The 26,905-nt window shown below is 39.9% G+C and overlaps 1 protein-coding gene across 9 annotated transcripts in view; it reads left to right on the forward strand.

Annotated features, from left to right (window-relative positions):
• The first annotated feature begins 777 nt into the window (after positions 1-777).
• The window catches only part of CSPP1 (centrosome and spindle pole associated protein 1), a 64,472-nt gene continuing 38,344 nt past the window's right edge, over positions 778-26,905 (forward strand). For 4 of the 9 annotated variants that reach the window (XR_016280629.1, XM_089517416.1, XM_089517418.1 and 1 more), the window contains exons 1-12: positions 1,464-1,540; positions 5,369-5,519; positions 6,224-6,335; positions 7,318-7,405; positions 16,385-16,482; positions 17,969-17,992; positions 19,080-19,160; positions 21,651-21,752; positions 23,272-23,666; positions 25,321-25,388; positions 26,009-26,102; positions 26,538-26,595. Coding sequence is in view for 8 of the 9 variants with exons in the window: in XM_089517416.1 (XP_089373542.1) it covers positions 6,237-6,335; positions 7,318-7,405; positions 16,385-16,482; positions 17,969-17,992; positions 19,080-19,160; positions 21,651-21,752; positions 23,272-23,666; positions 25,321-25,388; positions 26,009-26,102; positions 26,538-26,595 (1,107 nt within the window). In the remaining variant the exon portion in view is untranslated. Of the gene's footprint in view, positions 843-1,463; positions 1,541-5,368; positions 5,520-6,223; positions 6,336-7,317; positions 7,406-16,384; positions 16,483-17,968; positions 17,993-19,079; positions 19,161-21,650; positions 21,753-23,271; positions 23,667-25,320; positions 25,389-26,008; positions 26,103-26,537; positions 26,596-26,905 lie in introns of those variants that run through there. The other 5 variants (XM_089517420.1, XM_089517421.1, XM_089517423.1 and 2 more) reach the window with 3 other exon arrangements.

The raw sequence follows: 26,905 nt of genomic DNA on the forward strand, positions 1-26,905 counted from the left end.
CTAAGTTTTACCCTTGACTTATCCATGGGTCATGTCAAAATCCTTAATTGTGGCCCCAAAAACATGCCCTCAACTTATACATGAAGTTGACTTATGGTCAAGTATACACGGTAATATAATAGGAGCCTTGGTGGTGCAGAGGTTAAATGACTGTGCTGCAGCCACTCACTCACAAACTACAAGGTTGTGAGTTCAATACCAGCCAGAGGCTCAGAGTTGACTCAGCCTAGCATCCTTACATGGGTCACTAAAATGAGTACCCAGCTTGTTGGGGGCAATTAGTGTACAGTTGTAAACCACTTATAGAGGCTGCTTAGGTGGTATGAAACAGTATATAAATGAAGCTGCTATTACACAGTCTGCCCTCCACATTTATGGCTTTGACTTTTGAGGATTTGAGTAGCATGGTCTCTCGAGGAATCTCTAACCATGTTACCGCACTACACTCTTATAGTGCTGCTATTCCACTTTTTATTGCTCTGGCTGCCTCCTGTTGCATTCTGGGGTTTGTAGTCCAGTGAGGCCTAAGAGCCCCTGGCTGAGGATTCTAAATGCCCCTCCTTAAACTGCAAATCCCAGAATGCAACAGGAGGCAGTCAGAGCAGTAAACGTGGAATAGCACTCTTATAATAGTGTAATATGGTCATCTAATAAGTCTTCCAGTGCAACTTTCTGGAGCTGGAACATAGAGCCTTGCAAGAAGACCTAGAGATTCCTAGAGAAAACACCCCTCTAGGCATTTGTAGGTCCTCCTGCGTGAGTCTACGTCCCACTTCTGGCTGACGTTGACCATAGGGTTTGCGCTGGAAGACTCAGAGATTCCTAGAAAGGTGTTCTCTTGGGTAACAAAATAGGGTTTTTTTCTTTACAGGTTTTCACTTTCACAGACAGTGCTCCTGCACCTCTAGCCCCAGAAAATGTGGAGGGCCCACTGTAGTGTTTTTAAGGTTCTGTTTTGTAATGCCCTCCATTTTGCTGTGCCTTGTCCTCCTTTACGCTTAGGACATGTGGTCACCCTGCTTCTGAAACACAAGTTTTGTAACAAGATCCGCACTACAGAAACAATCCGGTGTGACACCCCTTTAGCTGCCCTGGCTCAATGGTATGGAAGTTTGGGAGCTGTACTTTTGTAAGGCATTGAGCCTTCTCTGTCAGAAAGAGCTCTGGTGCCACAATAATAAACCCCAATTCCCAGGCTTCCCTAGCGCTGAGCCAGGGCAGTTAAAGAGGCCTCAAAGTGGACTATTTCTGCACTGTGTTTTTGGACCACAGTTCCCAGAATCCCATTAGCAATGAGCCAGGGCACTTAAGGCGGTCTCAAACTGGGTTATTTCTGCAGTGTGGATGCAGCTTCTCACTCTCTTTCTAGTAGGCCCATAAGAAACGAGGGCCGGCTTCTTTTAAGGACCAAGGGGCAGCCGAGGGAGCCGTTGCCAGGGATGAGGATGGCTCCTCCCGGAGGAGGAGGAGGAGGAGGGGAAGAGGGCTGGGAGAGGCGGCGGGAGTCGCGGCTGACAACGGCTGGGCCTCGTCGCCTTGGGTAGGTCTCGGGCTCCGCTCTGGGCCCACGACAAACTCCAACTCCCAGGATTCCATAGCAAAGAGCCAGACAAAGAGTCAAAGCGGCGCCAAACTGGATGCAGCCATAGTAGCAATAGTAGTTTTTTTTGGGGGGGGGGGGTAGTTGGGGATTTTTGCTTCTGGATTAGAGAGAGAGTTATAGTTTGGCATCTTCAGGAGTTTCTGTGCTTAGAGAAGGACTATATATATATATATATGTAGTCTCTTTTACTCCAAGGCTGCTCCTAGGCCTCCATTTTGTTTCTATTCTGGTTGCCTAACAACGCAGAGTTGCTCCTTAAAGAAACCTGGGTCTGCTATTTGTGTGGAAGCTCTCTTTCCTTTCCTCTTTTTCTCCCCCCTCGTTTTACTCACAGCTTAATACTTGTATTATTATAACTCCCCGTGTTGTTACTGACTGGCCAAAAGTGCCTGTCCCCAAAATAATCTGCAGAGTGTAGTAAGTCTTGAGGAAAGGGCTTGTAGGGCTTACAACGACGACAAAAGTCAGTCTTCCCTGCGTTATTATTGACTAGTGTTTCTTCCCAAACTTCCCTAAAGTTTTCCCAAGTGCACCTGAGGAAGTAGGCTCAGCTACCAACTTCTGTCATATATATATATATATACTGTATATAAATCTTCATCACAATCATACAAGCAATTAAGCAAATCATTAATCTTACAATAGAAGTCACATATCTTAATAGATAGTAGAACAGTTGTCTCTTACATTCAGCCTTTAACTCATCTATAGGTTATACATTAAATTTTGTTATAGAGCATCTCATTAATTCACTATTTTGCAACAGGTAGTTCCTTCTTTACATCTATTTTCCATCCTCTACTTCGTTTTGGTTTACCAGGTTTATCCTTCTGTTAATCATCTTCAAGTATCTCTTTCTTTTCTCCTTCTTCAATTCTTAACCTCTCCTGTCCTCCAGTCACTCTAGTCTACAATCTTCTACCCATATAACCTCCTATTCTTATTCACTTCCCTATCTGTCCATCTATGCTACCAAATTCTGTATTTCAGTTAGTCTCAAAGAAGCTACAAGATCCCTTTATATGCTAAAATCTTCCCTGTATTATTGACCGGTCAACGTATTTGATCCTAAATATCTGTAAAATATCTAAACTCACTTAAATTTAAACTAGTCATACCTGAAGAAGACAATAAGTGAATAGGCCATAAAGCAGGGGACATGTGGCCCCTGCATGTTGTTTTACTGTTAAGTCTTGTTTGCTGTATAAAGGAATGGCATATATTTAGAATGAAGATGTTATGTATTATTTATATGTATTATGCTATTATGTTTTAGATTGTACGCCACGGACAGGTTTACTTTATCCATTTTATTGTTTGTATGTACAGTGCTGTGTAAATCTACAGCACTATATAAATAAAGCTTAATAATAATAATAATAATATGGATGAAACTCCTCCATAGTTTTGTTATAACATTCTAGCATTGGCATCAGTACTTCCAAAATACAGTCGGTCCTCCTTATCCACGGATTTTTTTATACATGGATTCAAGGATCCACGGCTTGAAAATATTCAAAAAAAGTATAAATTTCAAGTCTCAAACCTTGATTTTTTATTTAAGAGATACCATTTTGCTATACTATTGTATTTAATGGGACTTGAGCATGCACAGATTTTGTTACTCACGGGGGTGCCTGGACCCAAACGCCATCGGATAACAAAGGCCCACTGTACTGGAAAGATACTCCTAAGCATAGTTATTCAGAAGTACATGCCACTGAATGTAGTGGGATATGTTCTGTTAAGTGGTCATATGGAGTTGCTACTGTATTAAATGTATTATGGAGTGGCTAGTGTAATGTGAAACTCCCCAAAGCACTTAAGCAACAGTGAAATAAGATACTGTGAGCCTAATGCTGAGCCCAATGCTGAGCCCAATGTAATTAAATTTCTGGTATGATCTTTCGTGATATTTTGAATATTCCCAGTGGAAGTAGTCTTTTGGCCAGTATCTATTTATGTATGTATGTACAGCGCTGTGTAAATTTACAGTGCTATATAAATAAAGGTTAATAATAATAATAATAATAATAATAATATCTAAATCTGTTGGTGCACTTTTCTCAATAGTGCATATTAGTATTTCTGGATGGGCAGTCTTCAGGCAGTATGGGTTTATTATCATGTGGAATGGGACATGAGACATTCTGAGTTCTTGGTCTTAATTGCTGATGAGTCGATCTCAGATCAAACCCAAGGCCTGGCTATATTTCCGATTTGATGTTCACTAGGCTGCAAATAGGTATTTTAGATGTTAGGTCTGGATAACTTGGGCCTGTTACAGACAGGCCAAAATAAAGCTGCTTCAAGTCACTTTGGAAGTATGGTATTTCAATGATACATGAGTCCTAAGAGTCTGGAAGCTGCACCAAAGCTGCACTCCAGTCCTTAGGACTGGAGCGTGGCTTTGGTGCGGCTTTTGGACTCTTAGGACGCATGCATCATTGAAATACCATACTTCCAAAGTGACTCGAAGCAGCTTTATTTTGGCCTGTCTGTAACAGGCCTTGGTGACTACCATCTGAGGACACAAATCCCTATGCCTGCCAAAATTGCCCAATAAACTGGGAGATTCCTATAAAACCAATTGTACAAAGCTTTTGTGGGATATCCAGTAGGCTGACTGGGCTGGGGAAAAACAGGTTGACTTTTGTCTTCAACATGGTCTCTGCTTTGCATCTTATCCTCACACACTGATTGGTAGAAGATTAAAGGCAGATGAAATAAATAGAATGGTAAATAACATAAATGCATTGGCACTCAGTGTCCACTGAAGCAGTACTGTTGCTGTACAGGTTCTACTCAGTGGACTTGGCAGTGCTGTTGGTGGTAAAGATTTTCTCTGCCTGTTAATTTTTGTAAATATTGTCTGAGGAAAACATTGCAGATGGCAAGTGCCCTGGTGAATTTGGGCCATCTTTGTTGTTTTTTGTTGTTGTTACCTGCCCTCGAGTTGACTTCAACTCATGGTGACCCTGTGGATGAGACATCTCCAAGCTCCCCTATTCTCCACTGTTCTGCTTTGGTCTTGTAGATTCATGCCCTCTCTGATCTTGCTTTTACTGGAAAAAGTTCTTGTTTTTACTGGAAAAGCAGGGGTCAGAGTTAGAGCTATTGAATCAGTACTAACTATAGCCGTGATGGCGAACCTATGGCACACGTGCCAGAGGTGGCACTCAGAGCCCTCTCTGTAGGCACACATTCTGTCGCCCTACCACAGAGTTTGCCAGAGTTTCTTACTAGAAAGCCAGAGGGCTGTGGCACTTTGCAATAAATAAGTGGGGTCTGGGTTGCAATTTGGGCACTCGGTCTGTAAAAGGTTCACCATCACTGAACTATAGTATGCAAGTCAAAGTGGAACTGAGTGATATTATTTGCAATGTGCTGGTCAAATTGTTGTTCACAGTTATTGTGAGTGCTCCAGATTCTCCTTTTGTGGGCCAGCATTTAAAAGATCATTGACTGCTCAAAACAGCTCTGATGGTTTGCTCTTTGCAGATACAGTAGTGGCAGGGAAGATTTTTGTTTGTTTCTTTTTGTTTTGCTGCCCATTTTGCCATTGAGTTGGCCTTCAGTTAGGCTTTAGCCTGTATTTTATTCAACTTGCTGTCAGTTTTCTGTCAGTGGCACTCCAGTTACCACCTCACTCATTTTATTTTCCCCAGTCCCCTAGAAAACGAGGAGGCTGTTTTCGCATCATTTCATGAGATGAAACACAGGAATGATCATACCTGCTTCTCTGGTTATATCCCCATTGCATAGGTCAACCAGGTATGACAGACTGGCCTGGTGAGGCAACAGGAAAATCTCCAAGAACCATTAGAAAGTCATCCAGATCCATCAACTTCTTGGAGTAGTTCATCTTAAACACCTCTAAAGAGATTCTGAGTCCCAGCAGGTTGAAACCTTTCAGGTAATGATTTGTCCATGATGGAATTATAGACAATTCCTCCACTCCCTGGTCATCATCACCCCACTCAGAACATAAAATGTGGTCCAGAATGTGCCAAGCAGCATGAGTGGGGCCAGATAGCACTTGGGTTAGCAGATTTCTTCATGGCAGACATGAAGGCCTGAGCTGACAGGGCAGCCTCAGTATAGGTGTCCCATTCATCCTGCACCAGAAACTGGGGGGACTCCTAACATCAACTCCAAGACACCCCCGCACTCCTGCTTAGCTTTGGAAGGGAGACTGTTGAACAGTGGGTGGATGGTACAACTACTGAATCCCTAATCTGCCACTCATCTTTAGGGCCTCACATACGGCCAGCAGACCACTTGAACACCACATTCCCCAGCTCACAAAGAATCCTATGGGCCTCTAGCTTTATCTAGCCAGATCTATTGGTGCACAAGTCAGCATGCTAATTCTGAATCATGTCCTGAACAGCAGGATTTTTAAAAACCATTCACCAACCTGACATGCAAGGGACTATTGCTGTCCATGTTATTTGAGCTGGGGGACAGTTTTGGGGGCAACTGGCACTTTATTGCTCTTCAGTCTCCTAATAAGGTATAGCTGTCTCTAATGCTTTTAGCAGAGCAGCTCTTGGAAAAATAAATTTGCTGTTATTTATTTACTAGGTACTGCCTTTAATAACCTTGTCTTGTTTCCAGAATCCAAAAAACGATGGAAGAAGACTTAGACCAGTTTCTTGAAGAGCAAAAAGCCAAGTTGGCTGAGGACAAGGCAAAGCTTGAAAATGATCCACCTTACATGGAAATGCAGGTAAGATTTTTACACTTCAATGAAGCTGAGGTGAAGTATACTTGGTATATTACTTGGTATATTACTTTTTAAATAGAAGTCATTGTTATTATTTTATAAGTAATTAATGTTTGTGGTTTGTGATTGAAAAAGTTAACATGTTTTTTAGATTTTTCTAACTTGTTTTAAAATTTACCTGGACTTGAGCTTATGCGTTCAAGCCGCGGGGCGCGTGCGGGTCAGAAGGGGCAGCGCGTCCCATTCAATTGAATGGGCGCGCGCTCCCGTTGCGCCCTGCGTGCCGCCGCGCCGCCATGCACGAGCCCCATTGTTTCCAATGGGGCTTGAGCATAGGCGGAATTCACCTTATGCGGAGGGATCCGGAACGGATCCCCACGTAAGACGAGGGCTGACTAAAATTTTAAAAAATTGTCCTCACAGCTCACTCCAAGTAACATTTTAGAAGTAACAAGTACACATAACTCTTAAAACAATTTGTTTAATACATTTACCAGCAATGTAACAACAATACTAATATTACTAATTTGTTATGTTGTATTTCATTACATCCCCAAAATAAGGTATTAATGATAATGTTATTTATCCATACATTATTTCCAGGCTGTAAGACTATTCCAGTAATTCAGGTTGCACTGTTAAAGATCTGATTTATAACATTTCATTATATATCTCTGTCTTTTAAATGTGAAATGTGTAAATATAGCTGATAAATTTTGTATTTATGTGTATTTATGTATGAGTGAGTGAGAGAGTGAGAAAGCACACCAGATGCCAAATTATAACATTTTCGGGTTGCATATAACTGCTTTATGTGAACACGTACTAAGCAGAAAGAATACATTTGAATTTGTGACAACCTTTTTATGAAAAATGCCAGAAATCACATAATCCCACTTTTGGGTTCAAAGAAAATTCAGTCAAACTACAGAATGTTGTTCAGTGGTATATGGTAATTTTGTCTTACCTATGGTTTTTTTTCCAGAACAAAAGTACTGAAAAGCTTTCAGAGACCAGCAAAATGTTGATATCCATGGCTAAAGAAAATATCCCTCCAAATAGTCAACAGTCAGGTAGGTGTTCATAGTATTTATAGGTTAATACTTTTTTAATGGTTACTGTCTCACATTAAGGTAAACACCATTCTGTCTCCTCATTTATTGTATCTGCACACCTAACAACGCAGAAGCTAATTTACAAAGCATCTAGAACAAGGTCTTTCCCACAGGAAGGAGGGGGACAAATAAAGAGAAAAAGTATTTACCATATATACTTGACTATAAGTCAACCTCATGTATAACTCAAGGACAGGTTTGGGGGCCAAAATTATGGATTTGATTTGATCCATGGATACGTTGGGGATAAAACTTAGGGGCATGTAATGAAGGTTCTGAAGGATGAAATAAAGGAAAACAATGCGAAAGAACCTACAGTCAGCCCTTTGTATCTATGGGGTTCTGATCTTGACAACCCCCCCCCCCCAAGCGGATGCCAAAAAATGGAAGACCTCAAATCCTATTGGTTTTAATGGTGGAGAGCTGTGTATGTACCACCATTTGGGAGAGTGGGGTGGGACCATCCGTGGATGCTCCAGTTTGCAGATAGCTGATTGCAAAAGCCTCCAGCAGGCGTAACTGTTTGTGCCCATACTAAGGTTGGATAGATGAGAAAATAGAACAGGACCAGTGCTTCCAGGATAGATTAAGCTTTTGCATTTCACCAGGGGATGATTTCTTTTTTATAAGAATTAAAGTACAGTACTTACATTGACGTGTATATAAATCGACTCAGGTTTTTTGAGTCAATTTTTAAACTAAAAATTCTAGACTCATTCATACTACATACTCACCATGAAAAACTACAAATGAGCTAAAAACACTTTTTTTTAAATGACAGAGGGGTTCCTGTACAGCTGGATTGTTCATATAATGTTCCTGTGCTGCCTTGGTATTCCCAAAAAAACCCAGCTTGAATATGTGACACAGGACTTTATCATACTGAGGCAAATTGAAGGCAAATTGGTTAAATCCCATGCAGAAATGGCATTTTAAAATCCGCTTTTGTGGTTTGTTTTTCAATGAGAAATAATGTGACGTTAATCTGAATGCAAAGTCGGCAAAACACACTCCTTTTTATTTTTGAAAAGCCCCTGAAAATAAAAAGGAACGGGTTTCGTTGACTTTGCGTTTGGATGAATATCGTGTTATTTCTCATTGACACAAACGTTATCTGAAAAACTACCCTATTTTGTAGGTTATTTCTAGATTCTGTTCTGGTTAACCCCAAATGTCGTGTGAAAAACAACCCACTTTTGTGGCTTTTTTTCACTTTAAATCAAGTTTCTGCACAAGATCCATCCTGTGTGATAAACTACAGTATTGTATCATAGATGCTGTGTTTTCTGTAGCTGCTGTTTTTTAACCCCCCCCCCATTCACTCATACTATAATATGACTGCCTATCTATTTACACTGATAATTATTCCCTTTGTAATCTACTAGAAATAAGATTTCTTACATTATGTGGGAAAATACACAGTTTGAATCTATATTTTGCTTTTGTCACACACATTACATAGCATAGGTTCCTGTCTATTTTTTATGTACTGCATATATTAAAAAACTCAGTCGTCCTTTACATATTTGAGTACTTCAAAGTGGGAAGAATACACATCCTGTTGTCATCAACTTTTAAATTTTGTGTACGTTACATTATTTTCTCAAAAAATTATGTAGCTGGTTATATTACCTTTTTTGTATTTTCTTCCTTTTTCTGGGTAGCTTGTTTGCTTTTTATTCTGATGAACTTTCTCTTCACATATGTCCAGGGTGTTTTTTTGTTTTTTTTGTTTTTGTGTTGGGCTTCGTGAAAGACAATTCCTATAGAGTGTTCTTGGATCAAGTTAGTTGTTACCTAGCAACATCTTTATTTTCTTTCAGTATAGTTGATTCTCTGATGGTTAAATTTAATTTATTCTGATACATGCTGTCAGGTAGCTATTTTCAGTGGCTTCCATCTGTGATCAAGGTCTTTTATATCCTGAGAACAATACTTGATTTGATTGCCGGAATAATAGTAAAAACCTGCATTGAACTAATTACAAACTGAAATTGCAGAATAATGTTTGAGTGAGGAAGCTATTGTTAATTGAATTTTGGCTTAATGTTCTGGGTTGATGTATCAAAAGAAAAGAATTGTGTTGCGCTGTGTTGAAGCAGTGTGATTTTGAGATAGGGATAGGCAAAGTTGCTAACATTTGTGGAGTTACAAAAATCTTGCCTACAAGTTGTAAAAGGTGCAAACCCCCTCTGAACAAATCTTGCCAAGGAAACCCCATGATAGAGTCACCTTAGAGCCCCATAGATCGGAAATGACTTGAAGGCCTTAGGTTTGCCATAGGTTGGAAATGACTTGAAGACACACAGCAGCAACTATTGTTTCATGTGGCAGATAAGTGGTACCATGAACCAATGCCACCTTTTGCCTAAAAATGTGGATTTGAAAGTTTTCAAACCCTAACTCTGGACTCACAGTGCATGGTTTTTTACATTATTTTGACTTTTGCTCCATATGTGGCCAAAATAAATGAAATATAAACAGTTGCAGGATTGTTAGGATAAATTGCAATAAAGAGTATCGAGGGATTTTAGAAAATAAACTTGATAAAACATGTAAGACTATGAAGTTCAGTGATGTGAATCTAAAGTAATTTTGACATATATTGAAAACTGTTGAGTAAAAACATAGAACCCATGGGAACTGAAGATAATGGTCCTATGGATCTGGAAATTAAGGTCAGGCACTAGTGAACTGAAGATGAAATCTAAGTATAAATTGATATCTGCAGTGTCTTTTCTCACTTGAAATAAGATCATTCAAGTAATGGTGATATGCATTTGCTGCTAAATGAATTTTTTATTGATGTGACTTAATGTAACATTAAGTTATGTATTTCTGTGGAAAATGAGAGTTTAAGACTTAAACTTTATATGAGAAGTAATCAAGAGTTTAGAATGGAGTGTGTGTTTGTTTGCATAATGCTTTGCTCTCATGCCATCTATTCAAAAACATACCTCCCTGAACTGTTTTGTCTCCTTGCAGCAAGAATGGTGCCAGTCAAGTAGCTTTGCCTTTGATGAAAAAGTTATAGTTTGGAAAAGAGTAATAATTCTATTACCATCATTTATTAAGGTGAAAAGTTTTTCCTACTGAATAAGAGCTATTAACAGATATAAATAAATAGCCGTAAGAGTTGTCCTCTTTATATCCTACTGCATCTTAAAAATAATCTTATGCTCATTCAGAGGGTTGGGGTCAAGTAATTTTAATACATAATGGTCTATTTGTTATCTGATTTGAAAAACCAAGATGAAGATAGGTTTACAAGTTTGAGAAGATTAAAAAGAAAACCCATGAAACAGCATATTCAGGGGTAGCCATGTTGACAATATAGTAAAGTGAAATAACCTCCAAAATCCACAAAACAGTGATAACCTTTATTTGGACAACCAAAATGCACAAAATACATGATAAAAGCTTTCAAACCTCCACAGGCTTTTTCATCAGGCAAATCATACAAGAGAAAAAATTTAAAGAATAATAATGTTAGTCACAGGCCTACATTTTGTCAAGGTGTTGTGTTGTTCTGCGTTGAGACAGTGTGGAGAGATATCTATGCAGGCAGGCCCCTCCGCCATATGACCATGTGGCACTGGGAACAAAGCATTCCAAAGTCCAGGAGATAAAATTTGGATTCCATTAGCAATACAAAAAGGTATGAGATCCACAATGTCCCCATCTTTAATGAGGTCACAGCCTCCTCTGTTAGGCAGAGAAATTGATTCTCTCAAGAGAAGCCTCCATGCTTTTGCATTAGGACAATTTTAGGTGGCGTTTTGGTAAAACATGCCAAATGTAGTCCCAGTTTAAAAAAACGTTTTACCTTTGTTGGCAGCAGAAACCGCAAATACCAATGTTCCTGTACATTGGTTCCCTCTTTAAGATTCCCCTGTAGGAGCTAAAATGTGGTATCTTCACACCCAGAAAATATATTTAAGGGTAGCCGTGTTGGTCATATAGCAAAGTTCAATATGAGATAGAATGAAATAGCAGTTATTCTCATGTATGATACACCTTTGCTGAATTTGTTTATGTTTATAGAGTTAGGTAGCATTGTGAGCAGTCTGACAGTAATTGAAAATGACATCACTAAAAATGACCTAAAGTAACAATAAAGTGCTGTCTATCCTCAAAGGCATCTAGGAAAAACATCATGATGGCACACCCAAAAGTATGTATTTCATATTTGATTTCTGCTCTATGAGCATGTTATATCTTAGAATATAAAGAATATCATGCTTCATCAAACTAAGGATCATCTAATTCTACATTCTGTTTATGGCTAGCTGTATGCCATTTGGAATTTAGCAAGCTGAACAGTGAAGGTGATGCCCTTCCTTTCTTTGTCTTAGTGGATATCCAAAGGTAAATTGTCTCTGTGGAGTTCTGTTTTGCTATTATGGTTAGTAACTTTTGGTACACCTGGATATACCACACATCTGCATTAGATAGATGAATAACTAAAACATTTTACTTACCGATAAAGGCTTAAGTTGGCAAGGTAAACTAGATAGTACATTTGATGCTACTAGTGAAAGTTATTCTGGGTTGCAGTTAGTAAACTGCAACATGTCAGTCAATCTGTTTATTCAGTCATTGACAAATATAAAAAATGTTTTTACCAAAATTCAAACCAAAAATTTAGTAAAAGAGTTTGTGTTGGTAGTATGTATATTTAGCCCATGGAGGCTGATGTGAGAAGTAAAATCCAATTGTCAGGGGACAGAAGCCTGTCATTTTATACAGTAGTTACAGAGTGTTGCTTTTCAAGGAGCTGCAGTGTTCTGTTACAGCTAGTTACCTTTGTTGCCTGTATTTCCATGATGTCATAGAGAGGATTAACAAAAATAGAGATGCTGTTTCTGTTATAGTGTAATGCACATTATGAGGTGCAACACTGAGATTTTGTCTCAGAATGCATTGTCATAGGTCTGTAGTTGTAAAAGTTCATAAACTACAGCTTAGTTTGATGACAAAACATATTTAAAGTTAAATATAGATCTAAAAGTTGTCTGTCTTCAAAATAATCCGCATCTTGCAAATATGTTGATCTGATCAAACATCTAATTCATCTTGGCTCTCTTTTTTTCTGGAGGCAAAATATCAACACCTGCCCATACCAGAAATTCTATTACTGTCATTTATTGAAGGTGGATTCTTCTTCTTCTTCTTTTTTAGATTTTTAATTTTTTTAATTTTTAAATAAAATGTTAAAGAAAAAATGTTTGAATCACACTGCTTCTTAAAAAAAGAACTATCTGAAACTAGTGCAGTCTACTCTTATGCAAGTTTACACAGAAGAGAATCTCACTGATGTTGGTGGAACATACTTTTTTACTTAGAATTTACATAACTGCAAATTTAGCCATTCATTTTTCACTGCTTTTATATCTCCTATTTATAACTTCCATTTCTTCATAGTTCAGCATTTCTTTAATAACTTAAAAAAACCTAGGCCTTTGCTCTAGGTATGTTTTTAATTGGCTTTTGCTATTTTATTTAAATATGAACAGCTAGCGTAAATATGTTCAGTTCCTAAACTGACAAATAGGCTTGCATTTATTGTTTTCAATCATGCAGTCCTAATTGTCCAGATAATATAATCTAAAAATTTGGCACCAGTGAGTTTAAACAATCTTTCTCCCAATAGTCTGTCATCCCTATTATTTGATTAAAGGGGAGTTGAAGTGAATAAGGATAATGTTGAATTTGTTGGGTCAAAAATATGGTTAAAACACTTAACACATATTTAAACGTGGCGCAGTGGGTAAATGCCTGTACTGCAGCCATTCACTCGAAACCACAAGGTTGCGAGTTCAAGACCAGCAAAAGGGCCCAAACTCGACTCAGGCTTGCATCCTTCCGAGGTCGCTAAAATGAGTACCCAGACTGTTGAGGGCAAATTAGCTTACTTGCTAATTAGCTTACTTGCTGTTCACCGCTATGATCTTTGGAATAGCGGTATATAAATAAAACAAATTATTATTATTATTATTAAATTTCATTTAGAGGTTTAAAAAATACAGTACACCGCATTACATACCATCTAGAACTCCATAATTAAAATTCAAAAGGCCTACATAAGAACAACTTCACTTGTCAATAGAAAGAGAGGAAGGAGAGGGCCAACTGGACTTCCCATGGAAGGGAGTTCCACAGCTTGGGAGCTGCCATTGGGAAGGTTCTCAAGTTCTCAACAACCGTGCCTGCGAGGGTGATGGGACTGTGACAAAGTCTTTGCTTGCTGATCTCAACCCAATACCTGGATTATATAAGGAGATATAAGGCTGAAACAGATGTCCCTATAGGGGCAGCATCATGCTGTCCCTTTGAGTGCTGTGGCCCTAATCTGACGTTTTTCCAGCTTAAAAAGAAGTGGCAAAATGCTGCTCCTTTTTGGGGTGGAAAAAGGGCACTCTGGCTGTCACTGCTTTTAGCAGCATGGCACGTGTAAACGCCATGCCGCCAAAATGCCATGAAGCTGCCACACATGCAGTCCAGCCGTGCAGCTTCCTGGTGGTGTGGGGGTGGCGTCAGAGCATATGGCATCCTTAATGGCATCCTAAACACCATCCTTAGATGCCAACCCCAATCCTGTGCTTACTGCCAGTCTATTTTGCCCCATAGTCTTTCAAATAGTTTGGACCCAAGCCATGTAGACCTATAAAGTTCCAAACCCCAGTGATTTGAATTCTGCCTGGGAAGGGACCAGTAGCCAATGCAGATGTTTCAAGGGAGGGGGAGTCACATGATCCCTGTACCCAGCCAGCAGCCTGGCTACAGAGTTTTGGTTCTGCTGAAGTTTTGGGTCAGTTTTCAAAGACAGCCCCACATAGATCACGTTATAGTAGTCCAAGGGATGTAGCCAAGACATGTATCTCCACAGCCAGATCTCACTTCTTGAATGGCCACAACGATGCACTAGTTTTAACTTTGCAAGTTGCACTCCTGGCCACAACTAAAACCTGGGTATCCAGGCTCAGATCCAAGTCCTGGAGCAACAAAAGCTGCAAGTCCACATTTTCAGGGGGAGTGTAACTCCCAACTACCACAGCCTGAACCCCTATTCTCTGATTAACCTTCTGACTAACCAGGACCACATCTGTCTTGTCTGGGTTTAGTTTTTGGGTTTGTTCACCCTTGTCCAGTCTGTTACTGATAGCAGACACTGGTTTAGAGAAGAAACTGCTTCTTTGGAATCTCATGGAAAGGAGAGATAGAATTGTGATGACATAACCCCAAAATTCAGGATGACCTCTCCTAGTGACCACTTCCATCTACCAAGGCCACCAAAGCCATCTCTGTTCCATAACCAGGCCTAAAACCAGACTGAAATGGGTCTAGGTCAGGGGTAGGCAACCTGCGGCCCGCGGGCCGGATGCGGCCCGGCAAGGCCTTGGAACCGGCCCCAGCCCAGTCCTGCCGCCGATTGCCGCCGGGGCCTTTGGGGGGCAATTGTCTATAGAAGCCTCAGAAACATGCATTTATACTAACATTTTTTTAAAAATCAGCAATTTTTTTCGTGTGTCCTCCATTTTTTTTAAAAAAAGTGTCTTCCATTTGAAAATTTTGTCCTATATTTGTCCTGGTTTATTTATATATTTAATTTTTTTTAAAAAAAATTATTTAATTATTTATTTTTTGGCTTCGGCCCCCCAGTTGTCTGAGGGACAGCAACCCGGCCCCCAGCTCAAAAAGGTTGCCTACCCCTGGTCTAGGTAATCTGCTTCATCCAGAAATGCCTGGAGCTGGGAGGCGGATTTGAGCATCCGTGGATAGCAAGCACTGCCATTGGGGACAAAAGTCCCTTGTGTTCCCCTCCCCTCCCTTCCTCCCCTCATCCTTTCTTCTTTGCCTTGACTTGACTTTGGGGATGGAATCTGCCACCCCGTCTGCTGGGGCTGAGATTTGTTTTTAGGCCTAGCACCCAAGAGGGAGGCTCTGGGCTCCAAGATTCAAGCCCCAGCCCTGGCGCTGGCTCCCTCCAGCCAACGGGGCTCTGAATCAAGCCCTGAATCAAGCCCCAGAGCCTTGTTGGCCAGAGGGAGAGAGGGAAGGGGGGATGCGGGGGGCTTGTATCCTATTCTCCCTAATGGCTGTGTGGCCACATGGCAGCACCACCATTAAGGACAATGGGACTTGAGCATCCATGGATTTTGGTATCCATGGGTGTGTGTGTCTGGAACGGATCCACCGCAGATACTGTGGGCCCACTATACAAGCAAGTGAGCATGTTCATCTGAGATAAAATCCTGGATCAAAGATGTTTCCGTGTTTACATTTAGCAGCAATAGTTTCAGTCAAAGAGTCATCCTTCCCACTCCCCAACAAAGTAATTGGCCCTCGTTCCATACCCCTTTGGTGTCAAGACCATCGGTGACAAGCCCACCACACTGGCAGCCCCTTATATTCCCTTTCAGCCAGGGGAGCAGGAAGTGTCAATAGCTAAATATCTGGGGAGCCTGGAGCCTGCTAGAAATGGTCCTTTGCAGCAGGTAGACAGCATTTCTTGGAAAAGAGAGGCCACAGGAATGGATGACAGAATTGCTCTTTCTCTGTTGGGACTTAAGAAATAGCTCACATTTGGTTTATCCCTCGTGCCAACCTTGACAGGCAGGATTGAATGGTGTTGCTTCTCCCAGGTGTGCTGACTCCCTCAGGCCACCCATGCAGTCCCTCATAATCCCTTTCACACAAGATAGTGGGTCATTTCAGTGCTGGTTCCCCAGCTGCTGGCTCGGTACCTGGGGGGTCTGGAGCCTGCCCCTGCCTTTTGAACAAGGCAATTTACAGTGCTGCTCTTTTACATGTAACCAATTATTTGGAAGAATATGTTTTTCTGTCTCTCTCATCTTTAGTATCTAGTGTCTCTCACATTTATTAATTCATGTTGTTTGAGTAGTTCATGCCTAAGTACAGAATTACATTTTTCAGACTATGGCTTAAGCTTGCCTCTTGGAGAAGACTATGAACATAAAAAACACAAACTGAAAGAGGAGCTTCGACAGGACTACCGACGTTACCTTTCTCAGGTAAAAAGTGCTGTTTATGAGTAAATTTCCAGTGGAAGCTTTCAAAGCGAAAATACATTCAAACTGCTATTAATTAAGAATTGAGGATGATGATTTCTCCTGCAGCTAATGAACCTCTTATTAGGTTCTGTTTAAAACATAAATGAGATGAAACTCTTGTAGTGGAAAACATTTTAAGGATGATTTGGAAGAAGAAATTTTTTTGGACATCAGAAATGATATATGTGCAACATTGATATGAGGGGAAAGAACAGCATACGTTCTTTAACGGTGCAAAGGAACAATGCACAGCCATGTGGGTTATCTTTATCTTTGTGCCAGTTGCCAATTTTAGATGTTTGACCATTGACCCTTCTCTTTATCAGTTTTTTCAGGCCTGCCTTGCCAGTAACAGCTTTTTAGATCTCTCTATTCAATATATAATCTCTCAATAAGTCTTTGTTTGCTTCTAATTTCACTTTCTACTCCTCAGCTTTTGAACTGTCATGTCAGTATTTCAGCTTATTCCTTAAAGCTTCTCTAGAAGATAACTGTAGAGCAGAGGCTCAGTCAGTATTCAGCTTTCATTACAGAATAGATAAATTCAAATCTGCCAAGGCAACAATTGGTAGAAGGGTGTTACAGTTGTTACTATATATTACTCAGTCAAACCTACCTGAAGGTTATAGGGCTTGGGTATATCCATGTGGTTGTGGACTGTGCCTCTGTGCTGTGCAGAGAATGAGATGTTGCTATTCCCCATGAATAGTTATTCTCTGGAAGTGCACAGGAGCAGACTGCTTCCAGTCAAAAGATGTGGCTGCATAGGTGAAGAATAATAGATGGATTCTGTTTCTATTTCTGTGTTTCTGATTGAGATCTCCTTGATTTTCTGTATTAGTCAGTTTTCTTTGACAATCATTTTCCATTGGTTCTTGCATATCAATCAATTTCCTTTGGCAAGGCTCTGTAACAAGAGGAGTCAGTAGTCAAACATCTAAAATCACATGTCTCCCGCTTCTGGAAATGTCATGAGAGGAGATGCCCATGTTGTTGTGGATTCCTTCTACAGAATAAATATTCACTATGAGTACCAAAATGTCAGTTATGGAGAAAAAAAACCTGCAGCCAAGGCAGTAGCCTAGAAATATAAACATCTAAAGTAATTAAAATGAACAAGATAAGATCATGCTGAAAGACACCATACTTTGTCTTGTGCTAGGTATGATGAGGTAGTAGTAATGTTAATAATCTAAACATGATAATTTTCTCTAATTTAATGCATAGTTTAGATATTTTATATGCTATTTTCAGTAGGCATTTACAGTCCATCAGAGTAAATATTTCAGATCCAGATTTTAATGTACATTTATAGAATCAGTACTTCCTAAAATTCAAAACTGTTTTAAGTTGGCACATGCCACTTTAATGGGAATAGAGAATACTTAAAATCAAGTCATTTTTCATAGAATGTTCTTTATGAGCAGTCTGTTTTCCTAACTTTTAGGGAATTTCACAGGCAAAAAAGAAGGTAGGGTGATTGCATCATGCTATTCTTCAATTTACTATAATATTTTGCTTGGTTCTAATGTGCTAATGAAAGGAGTTTTTTTGCGGGGTGGGCAGAATCAGTCCTTGTGCTTTGTTGTGTCTTGCTACATGTAAGCTTGCTCATCACAAGATAAGCTATGCATCATTTTTCTGGCAATGTCATCTTCCCACACTGTCTTTTCCTTCATATTTGATTTCACTTCTGGCTTGAGGTTCTGCTTTAACTTTAATATCATTAATATTTACTACAGGGCACAATTATATTGTTAAATCACTTCACAGCAGTGTGGGTGTCATCATGTTGGGTTAACTTAAATTATTAATTTTACATTGCTTTCAAAAAGAGCACCTTATTAGTAAATTATATGTTACTTACACTCTTCTGCTGTTTGATTGATTGATTTTGACAAGTTATTCTCAGTAACCTTGAGGTTGGATAACCTATTGTGCCTATTTATTTGATGTTGGCATGCAGACTAAATATAGGCAAAAATGACACAATCCTGTGCACACTTTCAGAGGTGTGATCCGATTGAACTCATTTCTGATCCAGCATGTATAGACTTGTGTTGCATGATACCCATGTACTTTTTTTTTATTAAATCAAGGAAATTGCTTTTTTAAAATAATGGAATTATGAATGGTATAGCATAAACAATTTTCTGTTTTGGACTTCATGTTATATGTTTCTTTAATAAAATTGCATGCTTTCAGTTGTAAATCTCTACTTTTATTGAGCAATAAGATCAGTGTGATTTGGCTTTTTGTTTTTAATCTAGAGCTGTGGAATAATTAATGGTTCAAAGTCAGTATGCAGCAAATACTCCAGCACTTCACTGGTCATGACACTTTTGCCAGTTTCATGATGGTATACTGACCTATATGATACTGTTCTGTCAATATGCTGCATTTGCTGCAACAAAAGGATTGTGTAAATTTGCTGTGACAAAAATTATTTGAGGACTGATAGAAATTACCTCTGCAGAATCATTTTGAAATATGTCTTTTTTAAGCCCAGATATGGTATTTAGTAGATCGTGTCGAGTCACTGTTTTTCTTTTGTGTAGAAAAAATATCTTACATCTGGTGAAGTTGATCCATACACTCAGGGACTTTCTCTTCCCATTGGTGACAGGACGTCAGCTAAAGTAGGTGCATAAGAATTTGGTTAATATCACATGGAGTGTTTGCAATATCATGTATAGAACATATACCTTATCCAGAAAATAGATCACTTAGTCACTACAGGATATATTAGGGCAATGGGAGGGATAGCTGTCATATCTGACCCATCCCAAAGTTTCTTCCTCCGTGTGTGTGTGTGTGTGTCTGTGTGAGTGAGAGTGTGAGTGTAGTTTATTGCTCTCTGCCCAGTTAAGCAAAATAGCTGGTGTGTTACCAGAAATGGTATCTCTTTTGTTGAAGAGTTAGAGGACGTCTCTGCAATCAACCATTTGCCATCTGAAAAACAAAGACATCAAATGGAATATGGTTCTGGGGCTTTTTAACCATCCAAGGTAGTGAGTCAGCAGATAGTGGAGAGTGAAAATGTAATACAGTGGGACCTCTGTAGCCGTGGAGGATCCATTCCAGATCCACCCTGCGGATACCAGAATCCATGGATGCTTAAGTCCTGTTGTCCCCAATGTATATGTGGTCACACCGCCATTAGGGACAGTGGGATTTCAGATAAGCCCCCATTGTCCCCAAACAATGGAGGCTTACCTGAAGCCCCCCCCACCTCCTTCTGGGCATCTTGTGGGCAGGCAGGGGCACCAAAGTGACCTCTCTCCCCTGCATATCCTGCTGGGCTGGCCTCACACCCTCCCTCTGTCCTTCAGTGGTTCCGACGCTTGAGGAGCCCAGCCTCCATGGGGAAGGTGCCTGGCTTGCCTCGAGGAGCCTCCCGCAGGCACCCAGACCTTGGGGCTCCTTCCAGTCACCTTGTGTGGGCATCCTGGGGGTCCTTTGGATAATAGAGTGCTCTCACTTCTGGAGTGCTGGGCGGCAAGCCGAGAAAGAGAAGAAGAGGTGCCATCCCAGGCAAGGCTGATCATGGAGTTTGATGCTGGCTGTGCCAGTCCCAGCACCACCACCCCTCTCTGCCCCCAACCTACCCGCTGGGCTGGCAGCAGACAGAGGGCACCTCAGGAATGGAGCTCTCCCTGGCGGCCCCCATGGACAGTGGAACTGCCAGGGCTGCCCTTAATGGTGGCACAGCTGCATATATGTGCTGCCATTGGGAAAAACTGGGGGCTTGCTGTCTACAGATGGTGGAATCCGTGGATGGCAAATCCATGGATAAGTAAAAGATTTAAGCATTCAGCCTGATGAGCAACAAGTATCCAAGTCAAGATCGGAGTCGCTACTGAAGAAAATATTAATCTCATCTAGCAAGAGTGAGGTGGAAATTGGTTTCCACAGCACTTGATAAATCCAGAGAAAATCCATGAAACTGAGGTAAAACAGAGCAGTAAGGTAAAAAGGAATAAGAATAAGGCAAAATTCAGACCTAAAGCTTTTCCTGGTGAGTCCATTAAGATTGGCATAGGTAACATGGAGAACAAAAACATTGAAATAATTTCTGGTTGCCATTTTGAAACTGGAAAAATTACACAGAGAAAGGAGGCAGATCCTTGAAAGGGGAATAGCCAATTGGAGCTCAGTAAGGAGCAACAAAAAGCTGTGATGGACAGGGCTGCTGACTCACCCACCTCCATCCTGTTTAAATCTTTCAAAGGGTGTCACATTGAGGATGGAGCAAACTTGTTTTCTGCTGCTCCAGAGACTAGAACAGTGATGGTGAACCTTTTAGAGGTCGAGTGCCCAAACTGCAACCCAAAACCCACTTATTTATTGTAAAGTGCCGTGTCCCTCTGGCTTTCTAGTAACAAACTGGCAAACTTTGTGCTGGGGCTATGGCATATGTGCCCACAGAGAGGGCTCTTAGTGCCACCTCTGGCACGTGTGCCATAGGTTCACCATCACTGGACTAGAACATCTAACAATGGATACAAGCTACAGGAAAAGAGATTCCACCTCTAGGAGAAACTTTGTGACAGCAAGAGCTGTTCGACACACTCCCTCAGAGACTGGTGGAATCTCCTTTGGAAGTCTTTAAACAGAGGCTGGATGGCCATCTGTCAGGGATGCTTTGATTTTGATTTCCTGCACGGCAGCAGGTTGGACCTGATGGCCCTCTTCCAATTCTATGATTCTATGAGTCATGCCACATAGGGAAGTAAACAGCAAGCATGGCCAGAGATGCTCCTGAGATCAACACAACAAATCAATTCTAAAATATTTGGTGTGTGTTATGGGAGAAAGCTGAAATGCAGAACATCATATTAATTCTTCAGCACAGCAGAAGGCTTCAGTGCAGCCTTCTATATCTATTAGCAATGCTCAAAACTATAGATCAGATAATTTAGGCAATGTAAATAATTTAAGTGATTTAATATATATATATAATATAAAAAAGTAATACTGGTGAAAACACTTACACATTTGATTTTAAGCAAGAATTTCATATGCATTATGAATAAAACTTACTAAATGGTGCAAAAGTAAGAATTTCATTATATGATTACACATAAAACTACGTGTTGATTCAGTACACTTTCTAATGTCCATTCTAGGATAGGTTAAGACTTGAAAGAAACAAGGAGTACAATCAGTATCTCAGGGAAAAAGAAGACTGTAATGAAAGGTTAAGAAGAGAAGGAAAGAGGCACATAGAGGTAAACCAAAGATTTTATTTAAGAAGCAATGGGATTATATTCTTGATTGAGATAATAGAAAAGTGAATTGGATAGTGTTCCTCAGCATTTGCCTGTTTATATATGAAAGTCCATTATTTGGACTGTAAGTTTGGTATTCTTCTTTATAGCTTTCAGCAACAGCAGACTAAAATTCATAGCCTGGTGAACGTTGGCCCAATTTAAACGGGTGCTAGGAGGCGCCCCGTCATGTGTGAGGGGCGGCGCTTTCAAACGCCCCTTGCCCCTCGCATGTGATGGGGGCATAAAAATGGCAGCGCCCTATACACATGGGTGCCGTCATTTTGACGTGACGGATGCCTAGCGTCCGCACGTCACGGCGCCCAGGTGGCGTCACGAGTGCACCAATGGTGCACTGTGGCATCACTGGTGCGCCGGAACAAGAAGCTGCTTTTTGTGGCTTCTTTTTCTTTCTGCTGCCAAGCCGCGTGGTATATCCGCTGTGGCTTGCCGGCGGCACTAACGGCACCGCCGCCAGACCGTCCTTTAAGCACACTGTTCATAATTTGATAAAATTAACAGCTTTTATTTTCAATTTTTTTTATTTGGATGAAATTGTGAGGGAAGTTAACTAGAGGCTAGAACACAGGTGCAAAAGAGCAGTCTGAGTCTGCTCCAGCCACAAATGGGTCAGGACTGTGCTGGCTGCACAGACTGCTCCCAAAGTGGGCTGCAGCCACAGGACCCAATCCGCACCGCCAGGTGCCAGATTATCCTGGGTCCTTTTTGCTCAAGTCAGCTTAGGTGCAGCTTCAGGCCGCTGTGGAGGCATGTGTCATTTGAATGCTATGCCAACAAAGTGGACGGAAGCCGCTTCATTTGGCCCCTCTGTTTTGGGCCTATGTCCTTTATCTCTTTTTTTAGCTAAGAGGAAGAGAATATGAACATGCACACAGACTTTAGTAACAATGCTTCCTACTGTGACAACTTTCTTTATTTTTAAAATTTAAAGCAGAAGTGGGTCCCAGCAGGGTATCCAAACATAAAATTTGTATCCACAATATATAGCCTAAGCCATAAAACTCAGAAGAATTAAAATATTCTTCAACCAGCTCAAAAACCATTCAGCCACATTAACCTCAAAAATTCTACAGCCAGCTGAAAAATCAGTCACTTTAAGCTATTAATAAAATAAAATGCCCAGGCAAATGAAAACATTTTATACTGGTGTCAAGTTAATACAATATTGTCACTAAACAGATCTATGAGAAGGCATTCTAAAGTTGGGACAACAACACCAGTAAGATTCTGTCTTTCATACCATGACAGTATACTTCTCCTAGAGTGAGACTTCATCTGATAATACTTGGGTGACCTAATAAAAGAGTACCTAAACTGACATTTCTGATAATACTGTAGTGCTTTATTAAAAATCCTCAGGATCACCTGCTTTTGGTGTTAAAAGAAAAATGGTTAATTAAAATGAGAGAGGGCAAAAAATTATTTTGTATTTAGTTTTGAAAGTATTTTTCTTTTACAGCATGACACAGATACGTACAGAAAAAGCACCTTGGTTTCCAGAGAGCAGTCAGAATTACATATGCCCTTGAGAAGAGATGAAGAATCCCTCAAGAAAGATGCTTATACTTCTACTGAGACCTATGAAGGGTTGTCGAACAGCAAACCATCATTAGACCAACATCACAGATCAGATAATGAAACTGGATGTGGGGACAGTGTATTGCACGAAAAGCTTGATGAAAAATTGAACATTTCCAACAAAAAGCACCAAAAGCTTGATGGCAAATCTTGTATCTCTCCTAGAAGGCATCGTATATTTGATCATGATCCTGAAATAAATGACGAAATGGATCCTAGATTTCGATATGAAAGTGACTATGACAGAAAGCCTTTGCGAGTCTTTCATGCTCAAAGGTAATTTTAATTTTGTTATTGCTGTCTCATTTCAGTTCCTGCAAAAATGTTTTAGAAAACTCTCTTATCTTTAGGTAAAAGCATCATTGCTATAATAAATGGTAGCCTGAACAAGTTAAAAACATATAGAAACTATGCAGAGACATAATATGGAAGATTGAATTACAATTAGAATTTAGTATGTCAGTTACAGGGACATTTTAACATTCCCTTTAATTCTTTAGACAGTTCTGTCTGATCATATTTTCTGGCTTGTTGCTAGTTACATACTAAAAAGGGAGAGCACAGGTTCCTTTTTAATATTATAGTTTCTTTCTACTGAAGGAATATGTCGTAATATGGTTGAGGATTGTGCTTGTCTTGAGACGCACACTAAAAACCAATGAGTGCAGATTCTGGCTTTTCTGTAATCTTGAAGGCTACAATATCAAATTAAAGTTTGGATTCCTTGGCTTCAATCAGAAGGTCAGAGGTTGCAAGAGATAAGCTGTTGGGGCAAACTATGACTGCATTCACACTGTAGAAATAATGCAGTTTGACACTAACTGCCATGGCTCAGTGCTATGGATTTCTGGGAATTGCAGTTTATTGTGGCACCAGAGCTTTCTGAAGGCTAAATGTCTCACAAAACTACAATTCCCAGACTTCCCTAGCATTGAGACATGGCAGTTAAAGCAGTATCAAACTGGATTATTTCTGCAGTGTGGATGGCAGCCTATATTTGCTTGACCTGGAGGTGTTTGAAAATGTTCTTTCACAGCACTTTAGCAATAGGACTTTACATTTCTATTTTATTTTACTGACCTATGAAAGAATAGAAGGCTGAGTCAACCTGGAGCCCTGCAGGGTCAAACTCACAACATTGTGGCTGCAGTTCTAGCATTTAACCACTGCACCACCAAAGCTTCCTTTCACAAATGCCTTGTATAGTAGTAGTAGTCGTAATAATAATAGTGATAATAAACAGTACAATACATAATAAAATAAAATACTTGTTAAAAACAGAATCAACAAAGCATAATCCCCCATTCTCTCCCACCAAGAGAAAAAAAATGTTACATAAAAATCCCAACTAAAATAATCAAAAAGGCAGGTTGAAAAAAATATGGTTTGGGGCAGAGAGGACAATCGATACCGAGTAATGGGGGGACAGTTTGGGAAGGCCTGCTGGGAAAGCTCCGTCTTTATAGCTTTATAAAAGGCGTTTAGGGTGGTAATATGACGGATCTCATCTGGCAGATCATTCCACACTTTAGGAGTGGCACATGGGAAGACCCTCTGGGAAGCAGCCACCAACCTGGTCTTCATTGGAGCACCGCCAAGTTGCGAACACAGTCCTTTAGGGGAAGTGTGACCCCGTCCAGAACTGGCTGACATACTTCTACTCCCGGATTGGGGGTCCCTATAGCGAGTACCTCCATCTTATCAGGATTCAGCTTGAATCTGTTTTTCCTCATCCAGTCCATTACCGCCTTAAAACATTCATTCAGAGGAGGGATGCCATCCTTAGTTGCCACAGCAGTCTGAGACATGGAGAAAAATATTTGGGTGTCATCAGCGTACTGATAACACTCCACCCCTTGTCTCTGGATGATCTCACCAATTTCAGTGTGACTTTTATTTTCATTGTTGTTTCACTTCTGTCTCATTACAGAAGTCAAGGCAATTTTCCTACTAAAGAGCAATCACAGTCTGCTCAATATGCAACAGGACTCATAATTGGTATGTATGGAAAATCTAGCTACTGAAAATGTATTTGATGAAATCTATAATATCCAGTACTTTTTATGGGACTTCTAGATAAATTAATGTATAAGCGTTAGGGATTTTTTTTTAAATGCTGGAATGAAAATTTGTGACATACAGTGTATCATAAAATGCTAAAGAAAAACTACAGTGTTTGAAATGAGTTGCTTAAAGAAAAAAGTATCTGTCAAAGCCTAGATGTGTGGGATATTTGTTAGTGTAAGTTCTTTACCTTGTCTTCCCTAACTGTTAGATACATTATCTCAGAATGTCCCCTATTCTGGGGTTGTTTCTCTCTGCTAATTATTCAGCTGTGCCTCCATTAATAGGAAAATATACTTTTGTAAATTATAGAAAAGTTGATTCCAATGAAAACTGTATATTTATTTGGGTTGCACATTAGGCAGTCAGTAGAGTTACAGTTCACTGTCATTATCAGAGTGGGAAAGTGGGAAAATTATTTTAAGAAACATTTGAAAATAGTGTTTTGGTCAGTAGTGGAAATGTGTAGCAGGAAAAGCAATTTCATACATTTAGTTGAGGTTCTAAGACCATAGGAGAGAAAGCTGTGCATATTCATGTTGTCTCCATTTTAGGAGGTCAAGACAGAGAACTTATTCAGAGAAGAAAAGAACAATATAGGCAAGAATTAATGGAGCAAATTGCTGAGCAGCAGAGGAATAAGAGACGGTAATAGAAAGCTATTAGACAAAATCATTTCAATTGATTAATGAGATTTCTTGGAGAACTATGAAGAGAATGTTTTTATCCCCAACAACATGGAACAATGTGTTTATTACTGTAATTTTAAAAGCCCCCCTCCCAAGTGCACTATAAGCATTAGAACCAGTTCTCAAAGACCTGGAGTCCTAGCATCTATGGGCCCACAGATACCTTACCTTCAGCTTGTACTAGAGAGATGTGGGGTCAAATAACTGTGGATGCTTGGGGCCTAATGTATGTTTTTGGGTAAATAGTTATCTTATGGGCTGACACAACAGCTGTTGTGAGGATAAAATGGTGGAATTCTTTATATGCTTGCTTATGTTTCTTGGAGAAGGGCTGGCATGTATACTTTCTGAAGAACATTGGCTGATGTTTTGTGTTTGTTTTTCTCTTTAATAGTGAAAAGGAGCTTGAGCTCCCAGTTGCTGCATCTGGAGCTTTAGACCCTGAGAAAATGGTGAGTGATTTTTAGTGTTCAGTTTTTTCCAGTTTGGCTAACTAATATAAAATGGGTTTGATACTAATATGGGGTAATAAATGCTTTCAAAAGTTCCACATCTGATTATTGTTTTAGGCAAATGTTATCTCTGCTGTTTGGAATACTTGATACTTAATCTCAACAACCTACTTTGAACACATTCAAAGAGATTATTCTTTTATGGACAGTAATTTACTTCATCGTTTACTCAGCTGTCCAAATACTAGCTAGTGGTAAATGGCAATGAATTTCAGAACAGGAATGCATTTATATAATCTAATAAAAAAAA

Source organism: Sceloporus occidentalis, unplaced genomic scaffold (genome assembly GCF_023333645.1).
Source record: "Sceloporus occidentalis isolate IW3139 unplaced genomic scaffold, rSceOcc1.0.p SCAF_3, whole genome shotgun sequence".
NCBI lineage: Eukaryota > Metazoa > Chordata > Lepidosauria > Squamata > Phrynosomatidae > Sceloporus > Sceloporus occidentalis.